General features: G+C 37.1%; 1 protein-coding gene across 4 annotated transcripts; it reads right to left on the reverse strand.

Annotated features, from left to right (window-relative positions):
- Positions 1-21: 21 nt before the first annotated feature.
- Positions 22-16,512, reverse strand: LOC113059126 (multidrug resistance protein 1-like). Of its 4 annotated transcripts, none has more exons than XM_026227395.1 (27): positions 16,164-16,501; positions 15,786-15,849; positions 15,263-15,416; positions 15,118-15,169; positions 14,823-15,014; positions 14,565-14,736; positions 14,137-14,261; positions 13,643-13,814; positions 13,331-13,444; positions 10,779-10,889; positions 10,561-10,686; positions 10,265-10,468; positions 9,987-10,157; positions 9,744-9,905; positions 7,221-7,373; positions 6,263-6,406; positions 6,049-6,153; positions 5,373-5,450; positions 5,201-5,284; positions 4,914-5,117; positions 4,729-4,829; positions 4,476-4,616; positions 2,878-3,034; positions 2,369-2,566; positions 1,674-1,880; positions 947-1,093; positions 22-695 (listed from the first exon to the last, which is right to left on the reverse strand). In XM_026227395.1, exons 1-27 carry the CDS (start codon positions 16,169-16,171, stop codon positions 498-500), a joined length of 3,744 nt encoding a protein of 1,247 aa, XP_026083180.1. In that variant the 5' UTR covers positions 16,172-16,501; the 3' UTR covers positions 22-497. The 4 variants fall into 4 exon arrangements, 3 of the variants coding, with proteins under 3 accessions (XP_026083180.1, XP_026083179.1, XP_026083181.1); XM_026227394.1 differs by having other exon boundaries at positions 16,159-16,501; XM_026227396.1 differs by lacking the exons at positions 15,263-15,416; positions 16,164-16,501 and having other exon boundaries at positions 15,118-15,215; positions 15,786-15,848.
- Positions 16,513-20,021: the final 3,509 nt, after the last annotated feature.

Consider the following 20,021-nt stretch of genomic DNA (forward strand, 5'->3'; position numbering starts at 1 on the left):
TAAACTTTTTTTACAGTAGACTTTTGGGTGTGATGAAAACAGTGTCATAAATAAACCAGCCTTATTCTGATAAATAAAAAAGGCACCACACACAGTGAACTCTATAAAGGAGTTTGGAGCTTTTTGGTCTTCAATAATGAGAAAGTTATTATTAGTGCTTGATAGAACTGCTAATACAAATGCCCTTATTTTGTTGGTGTTTAATACATTTAAATATCAGCAACAGGAAAGTACTGATTTGGATTAATGTTAGGTCCTAAAACTGAAAAGTACAAAATGGCAAAGCACTGATAGTTACACAATTCTTAGTCTCATCTCTGTCCAACTAACAGTACACTTTGACACAAATGTCCAAATCCTTATTATTTTCCCAGCTTCCTGTAGAAATGCCACATAAAGCCTACCGAGTTACAAATACACGCCTGGCCGCCTGCAACCACAGGAGAGCATTTCTATGGAATATCTTCTAGAGTCTGCATGTGCGCTGCTCTTTACCATCAGTGTCTCATCTGAGAGGTGACGAGGGTGTAGTATGCCCCTTGCTGGCTGAGGAGCTGCTGATGTGTGCCCTGCTCCACCACGACCCCGTTCTGGACCACAGCTATACGGTCTGCATTCTGGATGGTGGACAGCCGGTGGGCTACGATAATACATGTGCGGCCCTCACGCGCCTTATCCAGAGCTTCCTGCACTAACTACTCACACAGCAAAGATAAGAAAGACAGAAAGAAGTTAAGTAAAGAGAAATACAGTGTCTTCACTCTTTTCTAGCAGGTGTGACTCTAAATCGTCCTGTAAATCCTGTAAAGCAGCTTGAATACTGTCTGTTTTAACGAAGAACCAAAGTCAATTCTTTTTGCAAACTCATAGCTTTGAAACCATTGACATTAAACATTTCATTGTGACAGCTTAAAATTTCATGCAATGAGTTTCTCACTCTTCTCACCTTCTCGCTCTCAGTGTCCAGAGCAGATGTGGCTTCATCTAGCAGCAAGAGTTTGGGGTTGCGGAGAATGGCCCTCGCTATAGCAATACGCTGCTTCTGCCCTCCTGACAGCTGGGTACCTTTATCACCTGCTTGCGTCTGGTATTGCTGCAGACAAACCACACAGTATTATTTAGTAAAATTGTAATTTAATTTTTTAAAGAGGTCTCTTGGGGCCACCAAGGCTACATTTATAATGCAAAAATATCTATATATATATATAAAAAACCTTTAATATTGAAATATTGATAATGAAAAGTTATTACAATAACTGTTTTATACTGTATTTTAAAATATTGTATAATATATTTTAATATATGAATTTTCAGCTGCCATTTCTCCAGTCTTTAGTGTCATTTGATCCTTCAGAAACCAATTTGAAGCTTTTTTTAGTTATTGTTTTCAGTGTTGAAAACGGTTGTGTAGTTATATAGTATAAAGTATATTTTTTCAGGATTCTTTGATGAATAGAAAGTTCAAAAGAACAACATTTACTGTATTTGAAATAGAAATCTTTTGTAACATAATACATATATGTGCCTTTACTTTTGATCAATTCAATGTGTCCTTGCTGAATAAAAAAATATTTTTTAAAGTAACTAACTTAAAAAGTATTGAAAAAAAAAAAATCTTTCTTGACCCCTAACTTTTGAATGAGGTGTACATGAGGAGTATGGTTGTGCTGTACCTGTGGCAGCCCCTCTATGAAGGAGTGTATGTTAGCAGCCTTAGCGGCCTCTTCAATCTCCTGCTGGCTGACTTTTCTGCTGTTGTCTCCGTATGCAATGTTCTCTGCCAGGCTGCAGTCAAACAGCACAGGCTCCTGGGAAACGATGCCTATTTGCGAGCGCAGCCAGTGGATGTTCAGTTGCTTTGCGTTATTATCATCCAGCATCTGTTAACAAATAGTTACCAGTTTGGGCTAACCATGGTTTTTTACTGGTATAACACATTTCAATGTTTCTTTATTACATCATTCCAATTTCTGTAACATGTAAAGTATCTTGCTTTTGGATCTAATGGCTAATTAACAGTAAACAGGTCTGTGTTATGGTTTGAGTCATAAAGGTTTAAGGACCTGAAGGTTTCCTTGTCTTTTGGTCTGCATTATCATTGACCTTGAGAAAGGTAATAACATTTTCACTTCCATGGCTGTTGTGTATTTAGTGTGCTAGTGTACTGAAGGACAGTGTATGTGTGTGAATGGCATCTTGCTGATTTGGATCAGTGATTAGAGACTGTAAAATTAAATGTCAATTTACAGTAGGTACCTTGGGGAAAGACATTATCATATAAAAAAAAACCAAAGTAGTTAGATAAATATGCTAACAAAGCTATAAAATGTGGCCTCTGAAATACTTGTTTGCATGTGTGTTCTCCTACCACGTTGCCCTGCTGAGGGTCATAAAATCTCTCCAGTAATTGGATGGTGGTGCTCTTGCCACAGCCACTGCTGCCCACGAGGGCGAGAGTTTGCCCCTTCTTCACCCGGAGCCTAAGACCCTGCAGCACTGGAACATCCGGCCGAGACGGGTAGTTAAAACATACATCTTCAAAACTCACATTCCCTTCAAATTTATCCTACGGAGGTCACAGGAAACAGCCACATTAGTGCACCTTTGTGTTTGTGTATACTAGTGTCATCGCTGCATCATTGTTTCTTCATGAATGCACTGAATGACTGATATTTATGGCCAGCAGAGTCCGGCTCTGCCTGAGTTTTATCAGATTAGGACGGAGCTGAAAAATAATAAATTATTAATTTCATGACATGCTTCTGGAAACTATGAGATCTTGCTTAGAGTTAAGACTCACTACAATAAGAAACCCTTTTATCACGTATTAGGCATATGGTGTATTCTGGTGTTCAAGTGTGTGCATGAAAGGAATACCGGCTTGTCTCCGTCCTCTGAGGCATTGTCAATGGCAGGGACTCTGCTAATGAGCATCAGGACATGGGCAGCAGCCATCTTGGCCTTGGCATAGTTTGGAGTGAATGTGTTTGCTTCTCCAACAGCCATTGCTCCATACACCAAAGCTGAGACCACACTGAGAGACGCAAACACATATATCACCCAGGGTTATTATCGATAACTAAAACTTAAACCAGAAAATAACACTGTCGTTACTTTACACAAAATAATTATATATATATATGAAACTTTTTTATTTCAGCTAGTTGCCAAGGCAAAAGTTGAAGTACTAAAAAAACTAAATACACTAAAACCAATTAATAACATTTCACAAGACATGAAAATGACTAAAACTTTAACTAAAAGAAAAAAAAGAAATTACGTCTAATTCAAAATATTAATACAAATTATAATATCATATCAGTAAAACTAAAATAACACTGCCATCACAACCTATAGGGCCCTATGATTTCTGTGATTTGGAAAACGCAGAGTCCAGTAACAAAAACGAAATTTAATGTATAATGTGGAATGTCATGGAATTTGTCAAATTTTGAATAAATCAAAGGTCAGTCAGTACTCTTAAATCAAATGGCGATATTTACTAGTGTCTGTGAATATTAAACTGCAAAAAGACTTGCATGTTCTGTGTGTCTCTGTGTGAATTAAATGGAATCCAGGAAAAAATTGAATTTGGGACAAATTTATTTCGTAGGGCCCCAATATTGTATCTAATCAATCTACTGACTAATCATTACAATACTAAAATAAAATGCTTAAAATCATTTAAATTAAACAATTTGCACAGTTCTTATTATAGGTTTTAAATTATATAAAAATATTTTTGCTATTGTTATTATATTTTACTTTTGCACTTCATTCTTTTTTTTTTTTTATGGCAATAAATTACAGCTTCCTTCCTAGACTGAAATTGAATTAGCCTTATTTTCACAAAAATTACAGTACTGACTGAATGACAAAACTAATGTTTTCCCCACTCGTTAAACCAGTGATTATCAGTCTGATTATACTCCATATGCAATATCTATGTATAGCCCAACTTAATTAGACTCTGGGACTATGGGTAAACATGGCTATTTAATGGGTATTTACACTGCTAGTTTATTGCTATTTAATAATTATTTCTCTGATTGAAAGCCCACTTGTTAGATCACATGGATGAGCTTGAATCTTCTATCTGCAAATGTAATGAATCACCAGCCTCATGTCTGTGTTGTTTAAGAGATTATCTACATTCACTGCTCATCTGGATAGTTTATTCTGACTCACGTTTATTTCTGTAATCATTAACTGATTGTGTAGAAACCAGCAGACTTTGGACCCCCCAATCTACTCCCACTTATCACCTGTACTGTAGTGTGTTTTAGCTAGAGTGTGTCTCTACTACTTGTCCTCATTCCCTTCTGTTTAATTTGTACAAATCTGAACTACCAATGAAACACATTGTAGACGACACTAGATCATGTTGATACTACTGTGGGGACTTTTTTTTAAATCACATATTCTTCAGTCTGTTATGAGAGAATCATATAACAGTAATATATTGCGTAACTTACAGGAAGACGCCCTCAAACGTCATCAGCTTTTGTTCAATGAGCCAAGAGCCGAACTTGTAACTGCCAGCATGAGCAAAATAGATCATCGCTTGAGAGATGGAGAACGTCAGGCCGAAAACATGTGCTTTTTTCTTAGCATTTCTTAGGAAATCAGACAAACATCAATTATCTTACCATCAATTCGACTCATTTTGAATCCTAATAGATATATAATACAATTTTAAATAATTATTATTAATGGATTTAAACATACTTGTATGGCACGACTAAGTTTTCCTCATACAGACTCTCAAACTTGCTCTCCCTGGTTAAAGAAACCACAGTGCGGATATTCTCAATGGCTTCTGTTGCAATCTGAAATGGAGAAAATGCATTGCTGACAAGGTGGGGAATTTAAGTTGTGCTGCACTAAAGCATAAGCATACTGTAAATGTTCACCTTTCCAGCTTGTTCAAGCTCTTTCTTGTCTTTTAGAGCCTGTCCTGACAATAACTTGGTCTGGATGGCTCCAGCCACAGCCATGATTGGCACAATGGAGAGAATGAGGAGGGTCAACTGCCAGCCGTACACAAAAGAGATGATAATGGTAGTGCCCAAGTTGGCCACATTCCGTGCCAGTGTTGCCAATCTTACACCAGTTGCCTGTTGGAAATAAAGTCATTGTGCCGTTTGTGATGAACTACTGTCTTCAACAATTGGTATCAACAATTTGAAATGAGACTTACACCCTGCACTTGAGCTATATCTGCAGCCAGTCTGGTGGTCAGCGCACCCACACTGTTCTTAGTATCATCATACCAGCTCAGGTCCTAAAATACACAAGACAGGTGTTGTACTACTTTCTATCAGCAGACATTCAGAAATAGCTTCAATGGTCTATGTCTATTATCGTCTCACCTGTCTCATCATAGCATTAAATGCTTTAAACCTCAGTCGCATGGTCAGAATCTCACCAGCTTTCCCAAAACAGAAACCCTAGAATAAATTACATCAAAATTAAAAACAAAAAATTACCCCCAAATTAGGCTTTTTTGACAAATTCATAGTTGTTTTTTAAAACTGTCATGTCTTTTGACTAATTCAACATACACGTAATGTGTTTAATATGTTTTATTTGTTGATGCACAACTTCTTCCCGCAAAATCCATAGATGTGCTTTTATAAATGATGGAGGGATCAAAGTTTGAGGATGGTAAAATGTAAAATGGGAATTTAACTAGATAAATAATAGACAGATCTGTCCGCTGTTAGTTGGAGTTTACAAAGTGGTATTTCACAACAGTCATCTTTTAGATAAGAAAATGTATAAGATGCACCTCACAAGTATGCTTATCAGAACATATCTTATCTTTTGAAACAGCTCACATGAAGACCTTATGTAATTCTATATAAACCATCCCTTTCCATCTCTGACCTGACTACAGTTTTAACTGAATGGTTCTCAAGATCGTAACAAAGTAGATTATTATCGAATATAAGGTGTCTCAGTCAAGTTATGCAATTTTTGTATAGCATTCAAGGTGGTTTAAATGTACTGTGTGTTCTAAAATTGATTCTGTAATACAAAACAAACCTGTAAGAACAAAGTGAAAAAGGACACAACCCCAAAGGCAGCAAACAGCAGAGAGTAGAGCTCACTCTGTTTTCGGATAAGTTCCTGATCATTCTCAGTAAACACCTAGAGAAGAAGAAGAAAGAAAATAAATGTATGAGGAATAATGTCTCAGTACTGCTGACTGTCAATAATGGCAATTATTATTAATATTTAATTTCCATGAACAACATACAGAAATGAGTTTAGCGAAAATGACAGAAAATGCAGGCTCCAAGCCTCCGTTTATGATGGCACATAAAATTCCAACCACTATGTACGGCCATTCCGGATGATTCAGTTTCATGACTGTCAGGAAGGAGACATTTGGAACCTTTTCCTACAAAGAAAAGAGAACAAACACAAAAATAATTTCAAATAAATATCTAATGATCATAATTTGATCAAAATACAATTGCTTTCCAGATGACATATTCAGTCTTGAAGTTCCTTCTTAAAGCTGCGGTAGGGAACTTTTGACGCTCTAGCGGTTAATAAACAGAACTGCTTGCGTCTTGCGGAAGAACATCGTAGCCGGAACTACTTCTCTCTGTTTATGTCTATGAGGAATCACAAAGGTACTGGGTTACTCCGCCGCGGTATCCCCAAAACAATCTAAAATAGTCCGTATATAAACACTTATTATAGGTGCACCCTAGTGATTCAGGGCAAGCCAAAAACATGGTTTGGAAAATGGATTCATGGTGTACGCTTTTTATATACATTTTTCTACATTTTGAACACAAACAAAGTTACGGACCGCAGCTCTGATTGGTTATTTTTTCTGCAAATGGCAATAGGACCACTGGGAGGAGCCAGAGGAGCTTGATTTTTTTCACAGATTGTATGTCTCATATTCTACTGTCAGGACATAATGACAGGTTTAATAAATATGTAAAAAATATTTTTTTACAAAAGTTCCCTACAGCACCTTTAAGGAAAGAAAAGGAAACAAATGAAGACACTTGTAACAGGATTTATTGAACTTTTATAAACAGTTCTGTTTGGTTTTATTTGAAATTACCCATAAATAATGACTTGTTACTGAGACACACATTCTCCACTAGGGCTGATTATGTGTAAGACAATGAAGGTATTCACAAAAATTTAATTGATGAATGTATTCATGAATGTTGGCAATTATTGTCTCTTACCTCCTTTGTCTGTTTCTCTGTATCCAGCTGATCTTTTTCCGAGCCACTTCTAGATTTCTGTCTGAAAAGTGTGCGATCATTCAGAGAACTGACTGAGGGACTCTTCTCATCCAAAATCATCTCCTCTTTGCCCTCCTCTGTGCTCTTAAACATCTGTGATTTAAACAATTTAAACTCAAAATAGACCCTATTTACATTCTGAATTCATTTTCCCTGTGTGATCATGCACAGTTCATCAGATAATGTCAAATAAATATTTGATTTAATAATCGTTCAGCAAAATATAACAGCTTGCTTGTCTCTGAAACTTCTTTTCTGCTGCTAACCAAAGCAGGCAGGACCAATACATTTCAGTTCCAAATGATCCAGTCAAATCCAGATCGATAAACTGCATTACATCTTTATGAAATGTGTCACATTGTGAAAGATTACAAGGCTGCTCACAATGTAAGTAATTCCACCATCTGAGATGTCACTGTAGTATTGGTTCCCACTGCAATATTTGACAGAGATCATGCAAGCTTTACTATCTGCTCAGTATCTTTGATAGCCACTGTTTCACATGTTGCCTCAATTGCTGTGATGCCACAAATCACTGACAGTCAGTGCCCTTTAATGTTATGTCCAAGCCATTTCACAGAGATATTTTCACCTTTAATGGACAGGACAGTAAGAGGAGAGACTGAAAACAACTGGGAAGGGAATAGGACCAGGAAGGGACCTTGATTCGGGACTTGAACTTGAAATCACCTCCTCAGCTTCTCCATATGTCAGTCTGAAATACGATGGGATCATCGCTCTCACTTCAATGGCTGGGTAAAGTCCCAGCCGCCTATTTGAGGTGATGGCCAACACTCGTACATTACAAGTCCCACCTACTGAGCTTTGTGGTGTGGGCCCAAGGTGCTTTCTTCGGGTCATCAGGTGGGTACCCTCCTTCAACATTGTTTCACCAATTAACCCACAACACCTCCAGAGGGCTTGACAGCTAACCCCAGCATCCTGGGGCAGCCCCCTCGGCCCCTTGGACTCCACAGCTAGTGCTCTTTTATATTCCCTCCCTAACCGGTGGGCTGTTTCATTGTTCACAGCGCTTTAGCCACAGCCATCTCAATGCTGTCTATGCTCTTTTTGTGATATTCGCCATGAGCCGTCTCCTGCTGGGATCTTTTATTCCAAGTCTGGACAATGCACTCCAAAGTGACTACCCAGGAAATCCTCTGCAGCCTACTTCCACTAGCAAGTTCCATGCCCACCATCCCACCTGCTGGCACTGTTGGGTGAGTGGTTGGTACTTCCCAAGCTTTCTCTCATGGGCCTCTTCTATCCTCTCCTCCCATGGCACAGTCAGTTCCAGCAACACCACCTGATTTTGTTGCTCTGGACCTCAGAACTATGTCTGGTCTGAAAGTTGAGGTAGTGATCTCCTCTGGAAACTTTAGCTGTCTCCGGAGGTCAACTCTCACGTCCCAGTCAGTAGCCGATGTCAGGATTCCTGAGCCAGTCGATGTCACTCTGGAGCTCTCCCCTGCTCTAACAAACCTGATCATATGGGGTGCTCTCGTCCTTGTGATTTTGTGGGTCTTCCCTCTCTCTCTTCCTCCAGGCCTGTAGCCAGCTCGGCAAGTATCTGGTCGTGCCTCCATCTGAACTTGCCAACAGCTAGGCTAGCTTGACATGATAACAACACATGTTCAAGGCTTGCCGGTTTCCCACACAACATGCAGTTTGGGCACTCAACCAGCCCCAAACGATGGAGATTCACTGGTGTTGGTAGGACACTGTATGTGGAGCACAGGAGGAATTTCATCCTATTCTCTTCCATGCCCCATATATCCGTCCACCCCAATGATCTTCCTTGGACACTGACCCAACATGTCCACCTAACCTGATTTTTCATGGCTGCTGCCCTCACTTGCCTACCCTCCTCCTCCACCATATGGAGCTCATCCTGGACTAAGCTGCGGCAACCCTTAGCAGTAGCGTCCCTCCACCTAGCTCTGGTTATAACTCCTAAGCCCAACCTGCCTTGGTTGACCGTCCCCATGATGTCTTTATGGCATACTCTTGCCTCTACGTTTGCCACAGCCCTGATTGCTGACCATTTCCATCCTGTGTGGATGGTGATATCTGCCTGGCGGACCAATTGGTCTCTACTGTCGCGAAGCATTTATCACCTGCCAGGCTTTGGCCACCTTAAACTCTTCAACCACAGAAGTTCATGGCAGCTGTAACTTGCTTCCTGAGCTGTACAGGCAGATTGAAGAAAGGCTTTTGGGGACTAACAGCCATCTGCGAAGAAAGGTGTTGATCCTCCTTTCCAAGGCTTCAACTGTTGTTAACGGCACTTCATACATAAGCAGTGGCCAAAGAAGTCTTAGGAGCACATCATGCTGGTAGCCCCAGAGTTCAGAGCATTACCCACAAGAAAATGCTCTGTCAACCTTTCATTTTTAACAGCAACATGCCACAGTTTCATATAGCGCTCATGTGTGTGTGTTTACAGCACTGTCGGTTACTAACCTGCATTGTAACAAGAGACTGGTAGATTCCTTTTCTCTCCATTAGTTCATCATGTGTGCCCAATTCTACAATTTCACCATTCTGGAATCCAGCAATGACATCAGCATTTCGAATAGTGGACAGCCGGTGAGCCACTATAATGGTGGTCCTGCCCAGCCTCACCTATACAGATGTAAAAAAATAAAATAAATAATATATACACAATATTTCCAGTGTTTTTCCAGACTACTATAATTTTGTTACCTTATCTAAAGCTGCTTGCACAATAGTCTCACTCTCGGCATCCAGAGCAGACGTAGCCTCATCAAGAAGGAGAATTTTTGGGTTTCGCACAAGTGCGCGTGCGATAGCAATACGTTGCTTTTGTCCGCCACTCATCTGGGTGCCTCTCTCTCCAACTAGAGTCTCAAATTTCTGAAGATGTCCAGAGATGGTCAGAGCACACCTGATCAATCTTTTGTAATCAGACTGATCAAATTGCCCCTTAAAATTAAAAAGTATGGTACAAGGTCTTATCTTACATCTGGGAGCTTCATGATGAAGTCATAAGCATTAGCTTCACGTGCGGCCTGTACAATCTCCTCCTGGGTGACATCTTGGCGGCCATAGCGGATGTTTTCTGCAATGGTTGTGGCAAACAGCACCGGCTCCTGGCTGACTATGCCAATCAGTTCTCTCAGACATCGCACATTCAGAGAGCGAATATCATGGCCATCTATAGTTACCTAAGGGGTTAGAGGAAAAGAAAAAAGGAAAGTTTGGAAGAAGAACAGGAACGTCAAGGAGTTTGTACCTCTCTGCCAATCTCTGTACTTACCGTTCCTTCCTGTGGGTCATAGAAGCGCTGTAGCAACTGGATTGTTGTGCTTTTTCCACACCCACTGCTACCCACCAAAGCAATGGTCTGCCCACTCATGACTTTAAGATTCATGCCATTCAGAACCTACAAAGCCAAAACACAGCCACAGCTGGAGTCATTTCATTCTGTAAAGTGATTTTGTTCAAATAGTTTTTAATAAATCATTATGGTCCTACTTTCACATCCTGTCTTGAGGGGTAAGTGAAGTGGATGTTTTTGAACTCTATGTTTCCTTTTACAAAATCAAGTTTGTAGCCTTCCTCAGAGAAACTGTTGATTTTGGGTTCCTGTTGGTGAAACAAAGGATTGTGAGAGAATTTTTCAAATTCAAATTCCAGTAAGGGATAGAGGTAAGTTCACAATCAAACCTCATCCAGACTAATATAAATCAGTATTACACTAACTACTCTACTTCAGAGAAAAATTGTTCCCTGTGGTCTAAAATTCATTGGATTTAAGCAGGGAACCACCTCTGATCCTGAGATCTGGTCATTTTTTGTAGTCCTAAAATAGGACCCCATGATTTCCACCATGCAGGAAACGCTGACAGAATCGCTGAATCCAGTCATAAAAATGGAATTTACTGAATAACACAGAATCTGTCCAATTTATTATTAATTAATCAAAAGTAGTTCATTGCACTTAATTGAAACCGCTATATGAACTAGTATCTGTAAATATTAAGCTGCAAAAAATATAATTTTAAATATGTATCCTGCATGTTCTGTGTGTCTGTGTCAAGTGACAACCTTCCTGTCTCTCTCCTGATACCAACACGAAGTGACTAAAACTGCAATTCATCGAATGGCCCAAAAGGGAGACGGAGACATAGTCTCCCTATGTTAAAATGCCGCCATTGTACAGCAGAACGAAATCTGTTTACAGCCTGGTTCAAAGTGTTTTTGGTCTATATAGCTAATTTTGCCCTTCATGACAACTGTGAGAGGGGTGAATTTTTGTATAACTCATCCGTTTAAATTATATTTAGACTTAAAGTTCTGCATAATTAAAGGGGTCATATAATGCCCATTTTCCACAAGTTGATATGATTCTTTAGGCTCTTAATGAAAAGTCTGTAACATAGTTAGCATAAAATTTCACAATATATATATATATATATATATATATATATATATATATATATATATATATATATATATATATATATATATATATTTTTTTTTTTTTTTTTTTTTTTTTTTTAGAAATTAATTTTTTCAATGACATTTGAATTTTACTGTAGGCCTATATGATCTACAATGACATGAAAGATTTTTAGCCTACTAATTTTATTCTATGCCTATTTAAGAAAAACCTCACAGGTAGCCTAACATGTTTTCATTTGCTATTACAGACAACAGCAACTGAAGCTTTATCTTGTAGAGTGTAGTCTGCTGCACTTCTCCGATCGGCGAATCCCGATCCACACCTTCCATCCCGATAATAGGGGAAAGAGCTTCAGCTCCGTCAGTTTGGGTCGTAAGACACCCTAAATAACACAACAAACTTACAAAACTCAACAGGATGTGCTTTCTGCCATCTCGGTCTACATGAACTTCTTTCTGAAACGTCAGAAATGAACCAGGCTCATGCATCAGACGAACCATGTCTAGCTGGACATGTCTACTTTTAAAATAATCCATTTAAATAGAAAAATAATAACAATAATATTATATTTAGGCCTATGTTATTCAAATGAAACCAACGAGAGGTGCAGTGTTTCCTGTCTGAACTCATTATCTGTAATGATGTCACAACATCACTATATTCATACGGTCATCTACAGAATCTATAAGTAGCCTATAGCCTATAATTAAAACATTTAAAGTAGACTAATTATGGGGAAAACTTAACTTATTTTAATATAAATTTTATTATAAATGTGGGGTTGGGTTTTTCCCATTTTATTTTTTTTTATGAATGGCCTAGAATAAAATAAGCAGGCAAAAAATTTGTAGTAGGCCTATATTTTATTCCATGTCGTTGTAGATCACAGGCCAAAGTAAAATTCAAATGGCGTTTTATGAATAAAGTTGTCAAGTCTGCTTTGTCAATAACATGCAGCAGCTGGAAAAATATAATTTTATTTTTTATTTTATTATTAATTTAATTAATTAATTAATTATTATTATTATTTTATCTTGCAAGCACCACTATCAAAGAATTCGCAGGATTAATAAACTCTGCGGTCTGCCTCTTCTCTCCTGGTGAAAATAAACTGAGCTTGCGGTTGCCGCTTGTCGGTGCAGTACAGAAGGGATGAAAGGGGCGTTTCAGTGCCGCCCACACATTCAAACAAATATTAAAGCATAATCTCATTTTTTACCCACAAACAAAAATAGGAAAAATCCAGCTACATTTTCGTTTTGCGTTTCTTAAACAAAACAAAAAAATGAAAATCAAACCGTTTCTCATTTCTCTTTATTTATTTTTAAATAGAAAATCAAATGACCAAAAGATACATGGACCAAAAGGCTACTTAATTGATTAAATATGAGCACTGCAAGTTTTAAAGTCAGGTGACGAGCTGCTTTGTATACGGGGGTTACGGGGAAATTAAGTTATTCCTGGCAAAAAGCGCCACCTGCTGGCCGAATTTGCATTTTTCATTCAGAAGACAATGAATTATAAAACATCACAATGGGATCTTGTTCTGCATTTGGGAAAACTGTTTTCTTCAAGTATGTAATATATTATCCCGAAAACATTAATGATAAAGTTCACTCACATGATCAATAATTTGGAAAACTTTGTAGGCAGCACCTCTTGCACTAGAAAATGACTGGATGTTTGGAGACGTTTGACCTATGCCGTAAGCCCCAGTTGTGACTGAGATGAAAATCTAAAACAGAGGAACAGAAAATGCACTCATGAGGTAATCTCATGCTTATTTAAAAGTCTTATTTAAAAGTCTCAATAATGAAGATTTCATAGCCATTTTGGGGGTTTTCAATCCTACAATATATGAAGTATGACTAATGTGACTTTGGGCTTTAATCAGAAGACCACAATGTTTTGCAATAACCCTGCTGTGACTCACAGTTAAAAGCATGCCAATATTATACTCTCCAGCCAGGATAAGAGTGCTGCCATACCAAAAGCCCAGTGCATAGGACATATAGATCATGAAGAATGTGAAGCCCATAGCAATGTTCACAGTGATGGCTTTCTTTATGCCAAAGTTCTTGGCATCCTCTAAGTTTTTGTGATACCTTGGAAGAACAGAAAAAAAGTTATTATCCTTGATGCAAAAAATATGATGATCAAACTGATTCCCCACCCTTTTCCCCATGTGGGACAACAAATGAAACTTTCAAGACCAGACCATAAAGTGATAAAACCAAGTTGCCTCCTTGGTAGCTGTCTACTCTTTCTGGTTCTAAGATGGTTTGGCAAATGAGCTGGTTAAAGCTTAGGTCATAGAAAGGTCATGTGTTTTTAACTCTGTACCACAAAACAACTATGTTTGTCCTTGTCAGAATTCCACTAAGAAAAAGTGCTGACGTTCTTTGAGAAACAGACCTTCAAACATACCTCAGTATCTCTTTCTTCTGTCCACCAAAGGCAAAGACAGTTCTGATGGATGACAGCACTTCCTCAGCCACTGCTCCAGCCTTGGCGTAGGCCGTCTGTTCCCTCGTCGTGAATGATGCCATCACCTAATGAGGCAGGGATACAATGTTGCTTTTTCATTGCATCAATTAACTTTATTAATCTTTTTATTTATTTATGTTTTTGAAATAAATATCATATGCTTACCAAGACTGAATTTATGGTCAAACAATACAGTAAAAACAAGTTATCAGTTTAAATTTCACAATGATGACAATGATGCTGAATATTCAGCATCATTACTCCAGTCTACAGTGTCACGTGATCCTACAGTATTCATTCTAATATGCTGCTTCAAGAAACATTTCTATAAATATAAAGCTTTCTCTTCATATTCCTTTCTATCCCACCTTTGCAATGAAGGCAGCTGAGATCGCGAGTAAAGGGCAAACAGCAAGGATGACGAGGGTCAGCTTCCATCCTTTGACAAAACCAATGATTATGCCAGCTACAAAGGTGGTCAGACTCTGAAGCAACATGCCAAGCTTATCCCCAATGCCTTCATTTATTTTGTAGACATCACTGCAGAGAAAAAAAAAGAGTCTGATATAGGTATGTGTCATTGTGTGCATAATATGTCACTAAATTACTCTTATTATACATCATACTCTGTGAGGCGTGTGTTGAGCTGTCCAGTCTCATTGACATCAAACCAACCGATCTCCTGTTTCATGATGGCATGAAAGAATTTCTTTCTAAGTTTCTTCACCTGACGTCCTGCGGCAAGTGTCCAAAAGGCCACCTGCATATATGCAGCCACCAAAACTACAAATCCCATGATGCTGTAGTTTATAGCATGCCTGAGATGGAGAAACAAGACTATCATACACTTAGAAGGATTTGTAAATTAAATTAAACCATAAATTGTGAAAGAAAATCCAATGCAAAGCACAGTGGTCTTACCTTGTCATCTGCTCTTCAAAAGTCTCATTACTGGACTGTGGGAGCGTGACGTCTAGAAATTGAAAGACCATAGTTTTAAGCAAACCTCACAGATTTCCCTGTGAAACAATATTATATTAATGAGACATAACATTTATACACTCACTGGGTGGACGGTTATCTGCTATTGTATCATCCACAAAGCTGTTTGTCATGTCTCCAAATACAATAACCATGAGAGGAACAACTGCCCCATTGGCCATGGACATGATTGTGCCAAACAGTATCAGAAAAATGTCGACACTATCTGCATAGCGAAACTGACACAAAGACACACTCCTTTGAGAATAAGTTACATTTTGATATCTATTTTTATTAATATTGATATTTTATTGAATATTAAAAATAAAATAAAGAGCTACATGATCAAGCTCAGAATTACAATCTCACAATATTAGCATTTAAGCATTCATAGAAAACCTGCAATCAATTTAGGCTTATTTAATTTAGTTTTATATTTAGTTGTGATTAAAGCATTGTGGTAGTATATTAAAATATATTTTAAAAAAATAAAAATGGTTTATAGTTAATTATTTAATAATTATTTAGTTATTAATAAATAATTTCACAAATCACAAAAATAATAATAGCACTACAAATACTAACAATATATTTAATATTGCACTTACTATCTCAAATGGACCCACCATCTCCACCTTTTCATTCTCCTCTTCCTTGGCATTTTTCTCACTGCTGGAAATGAATATCACTTATGAATATAAGCTTGAAAAACGTAAAAAGCTAAGAAAAACTTAGATAATTAATCTATAATAATAATAAATTAAATGTAAATATTTTTAATCTCTCAGTAACTGTTTACAGTTACATGGTATTTCTTGTTGACTATATGATCTAAAACTTTCGCGAGGTGAATATGTTAAACCACGACATGAGACATAAACTACAATTAAGCTACAGCTCAAATTAATGTATTTGTAAAAACAAATGGCTCTTAAAACATCAACGTAATCTGCCTTGCTTAATAAAAATAAAGTAATTTACCTTACATCTCCATTGTCTTTTTTGCCGTTTAGTTTCAGTTGATTCTTCTTGCCCATGTTTGCTGCTATTTTCGATGCTAGTCTGATAGTAGCTAGTTGCTAATCTGGCGTTAACGGTCTTTTTTTATTTGTATTTTTTTATATATATATATATTTTTAAGAATACAGTATAACACACCTTACAATTACAGGCACCAAAAAATAATTGTGAAATTTTGAGCTGACAGATTAAATACTGTCTTAACCTGCTAGCATACACAGACTCCCTTCTATTCAATATCAAGCCTTTTTCATAATGTGTATATTTCACCTTTTAGTTAAAATATAACTTCAAGGGGCATTAATTGCTGAAGAGTTCAGAGTACTGTAAAGATAAACTTTGCCGGTTCCACACTGAAATATGTGCGCTTTTAAGTGTTCAAAGTCCGAGAGTGTCAGTTTGGAGCGACCTACTGTTGCTATAAACACCGTCGCAGAGTATCAGAATATCTGTCCAAATACATAGTTAAAATTGCAAATTAATTTGGAAACTCTTTCAGATAGACGTCATTCGCAGTGGAAGCTTAAATGTTTGTCATTTCATTGAATCTTTTTTTATAACAGTGTCGACACCACAGGCAGAATATAGGTTAAAATAAATAAAAGTGACTATTATTTTGACCGAAAATTACGGTTACCATGCTAAATTTGAAGGGAATGAGGAATTTAATGAAAGATACTGCTCAGATGCTGCCATCCTATGGAGTCAAAACAGGGCCACATTGCAAAAGAATTGAAGTTTTGCAAACAAAAATTTAAGTATTGAGGAAAAAAAATATATGTGCTTTTTGCAAACAAAAATAAATAATTGCAAAATATAAATGAAATCGTGCTAAAGCAATTATTTTGCAATAAATATTTTACATGGCCATGTCTACTCATTTATTTGCAACGTTTCACTCAAGTTTGAGCTTGTGATAACATTTTTTTCCATTGAGCTTGATGTTTTTTGCTCGTCTCACTTTCTGACACTGGGGTGCTTCTCAATATCCCTCCACCTTTCCTCGATCCTCTGTCCTCCATCCTACTACCCGGAAACCAATCAAGCTCAGCCATCTTGAAGGACATCTCAGTTCTCTAATTGCACCGCGAGGAGGTGAAGATCGAGGAGTGAGGAGGCTTCCTGAGGAGCTATGAGCGAGGATACACAGGTGTATCCTTTGCAGAAGTGTTTTTCATTGAAAAACCTGACACACAAATAAATTCTCTTCCCCCTTCACATCTATTGTAATAATTTTTATTTATATTTTACCTTTTTATGCCAATGTTAGCTTAAGTTCCTTTCTCTTGAGATGCCTTCAACTGGCCTATTTTTGAAGGAAGCATAGATGTATCCTTTGCTTCCTTTGATATCCCACAATCCTGTGCATTCCATTCTGTGACAGTTAAGCCCAAAAATAAAGTGTGGTTGGTGGTCAGTTTGTGTAAATGTATGTTTTTCATCAACGTTTTACACTTTTTATGACATTTCTAGCGAGAAATTAATATTGCAGTAATGAAATATCCATTTAGTTATAACCAAAGCTATATTTTGCTGATCATTAAACACTGGTGAAGGGGACCAGACAACTGTTTCTTAAAGGGATAGTTCACCCTTTTATTCACTAGCATTAAAACATACATGTTTTCATTTTATTAACTTTATTAACAAATTTATACGTGTATTAGGATTGTTTGTTCAAGTTAAAGAAGTTTCTACAGTGAACATCTGCTGTGCCTGGATCAGTGAACTGCGTCTCGGGCCGATGACATCACTTCCAGGGAGGCATGCCCAGGCCTGCTGTATACACCCCCGTCCCTTGACTCTACCCCCATGTCAAAACAATGCCAGAAAGTTAGACACCCAGAAAAATGAAGCGCAAAGGGGAAAATGGTATCGTATGCTCAAACTGTCGCAAATAAATTAGTAGACATGGCCATGGAAAATATGTATTGCAAAATCATTGCTTTTACACTGTTTCATTTATATTTTGCAATTCTCAATTTTCATTTGCAAAACTTCTTTTTTTCTCGCATTTTCTTTTGCAAGTATATGTGGCCCTGTTTTGACTCCATATATACCCGCCCTGCTGTCCAAGCACACTGACTGGTGCTCTGCTACTGTGCCGCAGGAGCGCAGAGGATCTTCTGCCAAGTTGCGCAAACTATTATACAGCCTTGAATGTACTGCTACTGCTGGTTACATCATTTACAATGTCCATGCCTCATGAATCTGTGCTTTTGGACACTTGATTGAAATGATTTTAAAATGGATGTTTGAGATTATGTTTACCAAATATTCCTTGGTACATTCCATGAATACGGTTCAGTTATTTTTCTTAAATAATAGAAAGCACATTGTTTTATATAAATAAATAAATATATATATATATATATATATATATATATATATATATATATATATATATATATATATATATATATATATATATATATATATATATATATATATATATATATTTATTTTTATTAACCGAGCAGGAACAGTAGCTAGTTTTAAACCCATGTCTGTAGTACTGTATCCCCCCTCCCCAAATAGTGATATTAGCCTGTCCTACATCAGAGGGGTGCGTGTTGCGTTCCCTTAATTTTTGGTAAACCTGGTTTCTTCTTTTTGGTAATAACACTGATTATTCAAAATCCTTATTTCATTCAAAATCGTAAAAAGCATCTATAGTCATGGCCAAAGAGTTTGGCAGTGTTTTGGCATAAATGTTGTGTTTTGCAAAGTGTGTAGCTTCAGGATTTGTAGATTATTTTTCCACATGTTTCTATGGTATACTGAAAAACAATGATCATAAGTTTTAAAGGTTTTTATTGGCAAAAAATAAATAAATAAAAAAATAATAAAAAAATACATTGTCCAAAAGTCTTGGCCTCACTGTGCATGCAGATGTTCTCACTGCAACCTGGTGCCATTGCTGAGCAAGCTTTACACTGCTGGTGACACGATTCCATAGCTGACTCCTCAGGAGGAGACTGTCCTGGCATAAACCTACCCATCTCCACCCCTAAACCTACCAGTCTCCACCCCCTATAGATGTGGATCCAACCATGCCCCCTGGATCTTGTGTTCTGCAGTGAGGGGCTACTGGCTTTTTTTTTTTTAGCAATCAGTCTGCTCTTACAAACTAATTAGTGTGATATTATATGATTTTACCTGACTAGTACTCATTTACACTTTCACATGGTCTGCTGATATAATTAGTCTTATAATTAATTAAAAGAAATGCTTGGAAATCTAAACAGATTTCCTACTGAAACACATAGGCTACAGCAAAATATAGAAAAAACTGGCTCAAATTAAACCACTTGAAAAACATTTGTTGGTGAAAAGACTTTTGGATACTATATATATATATATATATATATATATATATATATATATATATATATATATATATGCCTATTGTTCACCCTGAAATGTCTATTTTAAAATCCTATTTTATTTTGGCTCTTAATCGATTATGCAGGAGAAGCAGCCTACTTTTGATTTGGCCATGCAGAACTTGTTTGAACTTGATATTTTAAATGGAAAAGACAAAAATACTGAGGAAAAAATAATGGGTAATGCCATGACTTTAAGATGTTTATATGTTAAATGTGAGATGTTTTTAAGGTTTTAATATAACTTTATATGGTCCACTCGCCACGATAAAATAATTCGATGTCACATTAAAATCACATGTGATTTTATATCTTAATGTAGCTATTTAGCAAATTTCAATAGGGTAACCTGTGTGGTAAAGTAGGATAAATAAAATTTGATAAGATGATTTTGTAAAAATACAGGCATTAGGGTAATCAAAACTGCATGCAAGAATA

This window comes from Carassius auratus, chromosome 41, assembly GCF_003368295.1.
Source record: "Carassius auratus strain Wakin chromosome 41, ASM336829v1, whole genome shotgun sequence".
Taxonomy (NCBI): Eukaryota; Metazoa; Chordata; class Actinopteri; order Cypriniformes; family Cyprinidae; genus Carassius; species Carassius auratus.

Bases quoted from the DNA above. Each gene is read 5' to 3' on its own strand.
- LOC113059126 (XM_026227394.1), bottom strand. From the start codon at position 16,214: ATGGGCAAGAAGAATCAACTGAAACTAAACGGCAAAAAAGACAATGGA. The intron at 7,374-9,743 runs GTTAGTAACCGA...TTTAAATCACAG, and splicing joins AGTCTCTTGTTACAATGCAG to ATGTTTAAGAGCACAGAGGA. The intron at 6,154-6,262 runs GTATGTTGTTCA...CTTCTTCTCTAG, and splicing joins TTTTCGCTAAACTCATTTCT to GTGTTTACTGAGAATGATCA.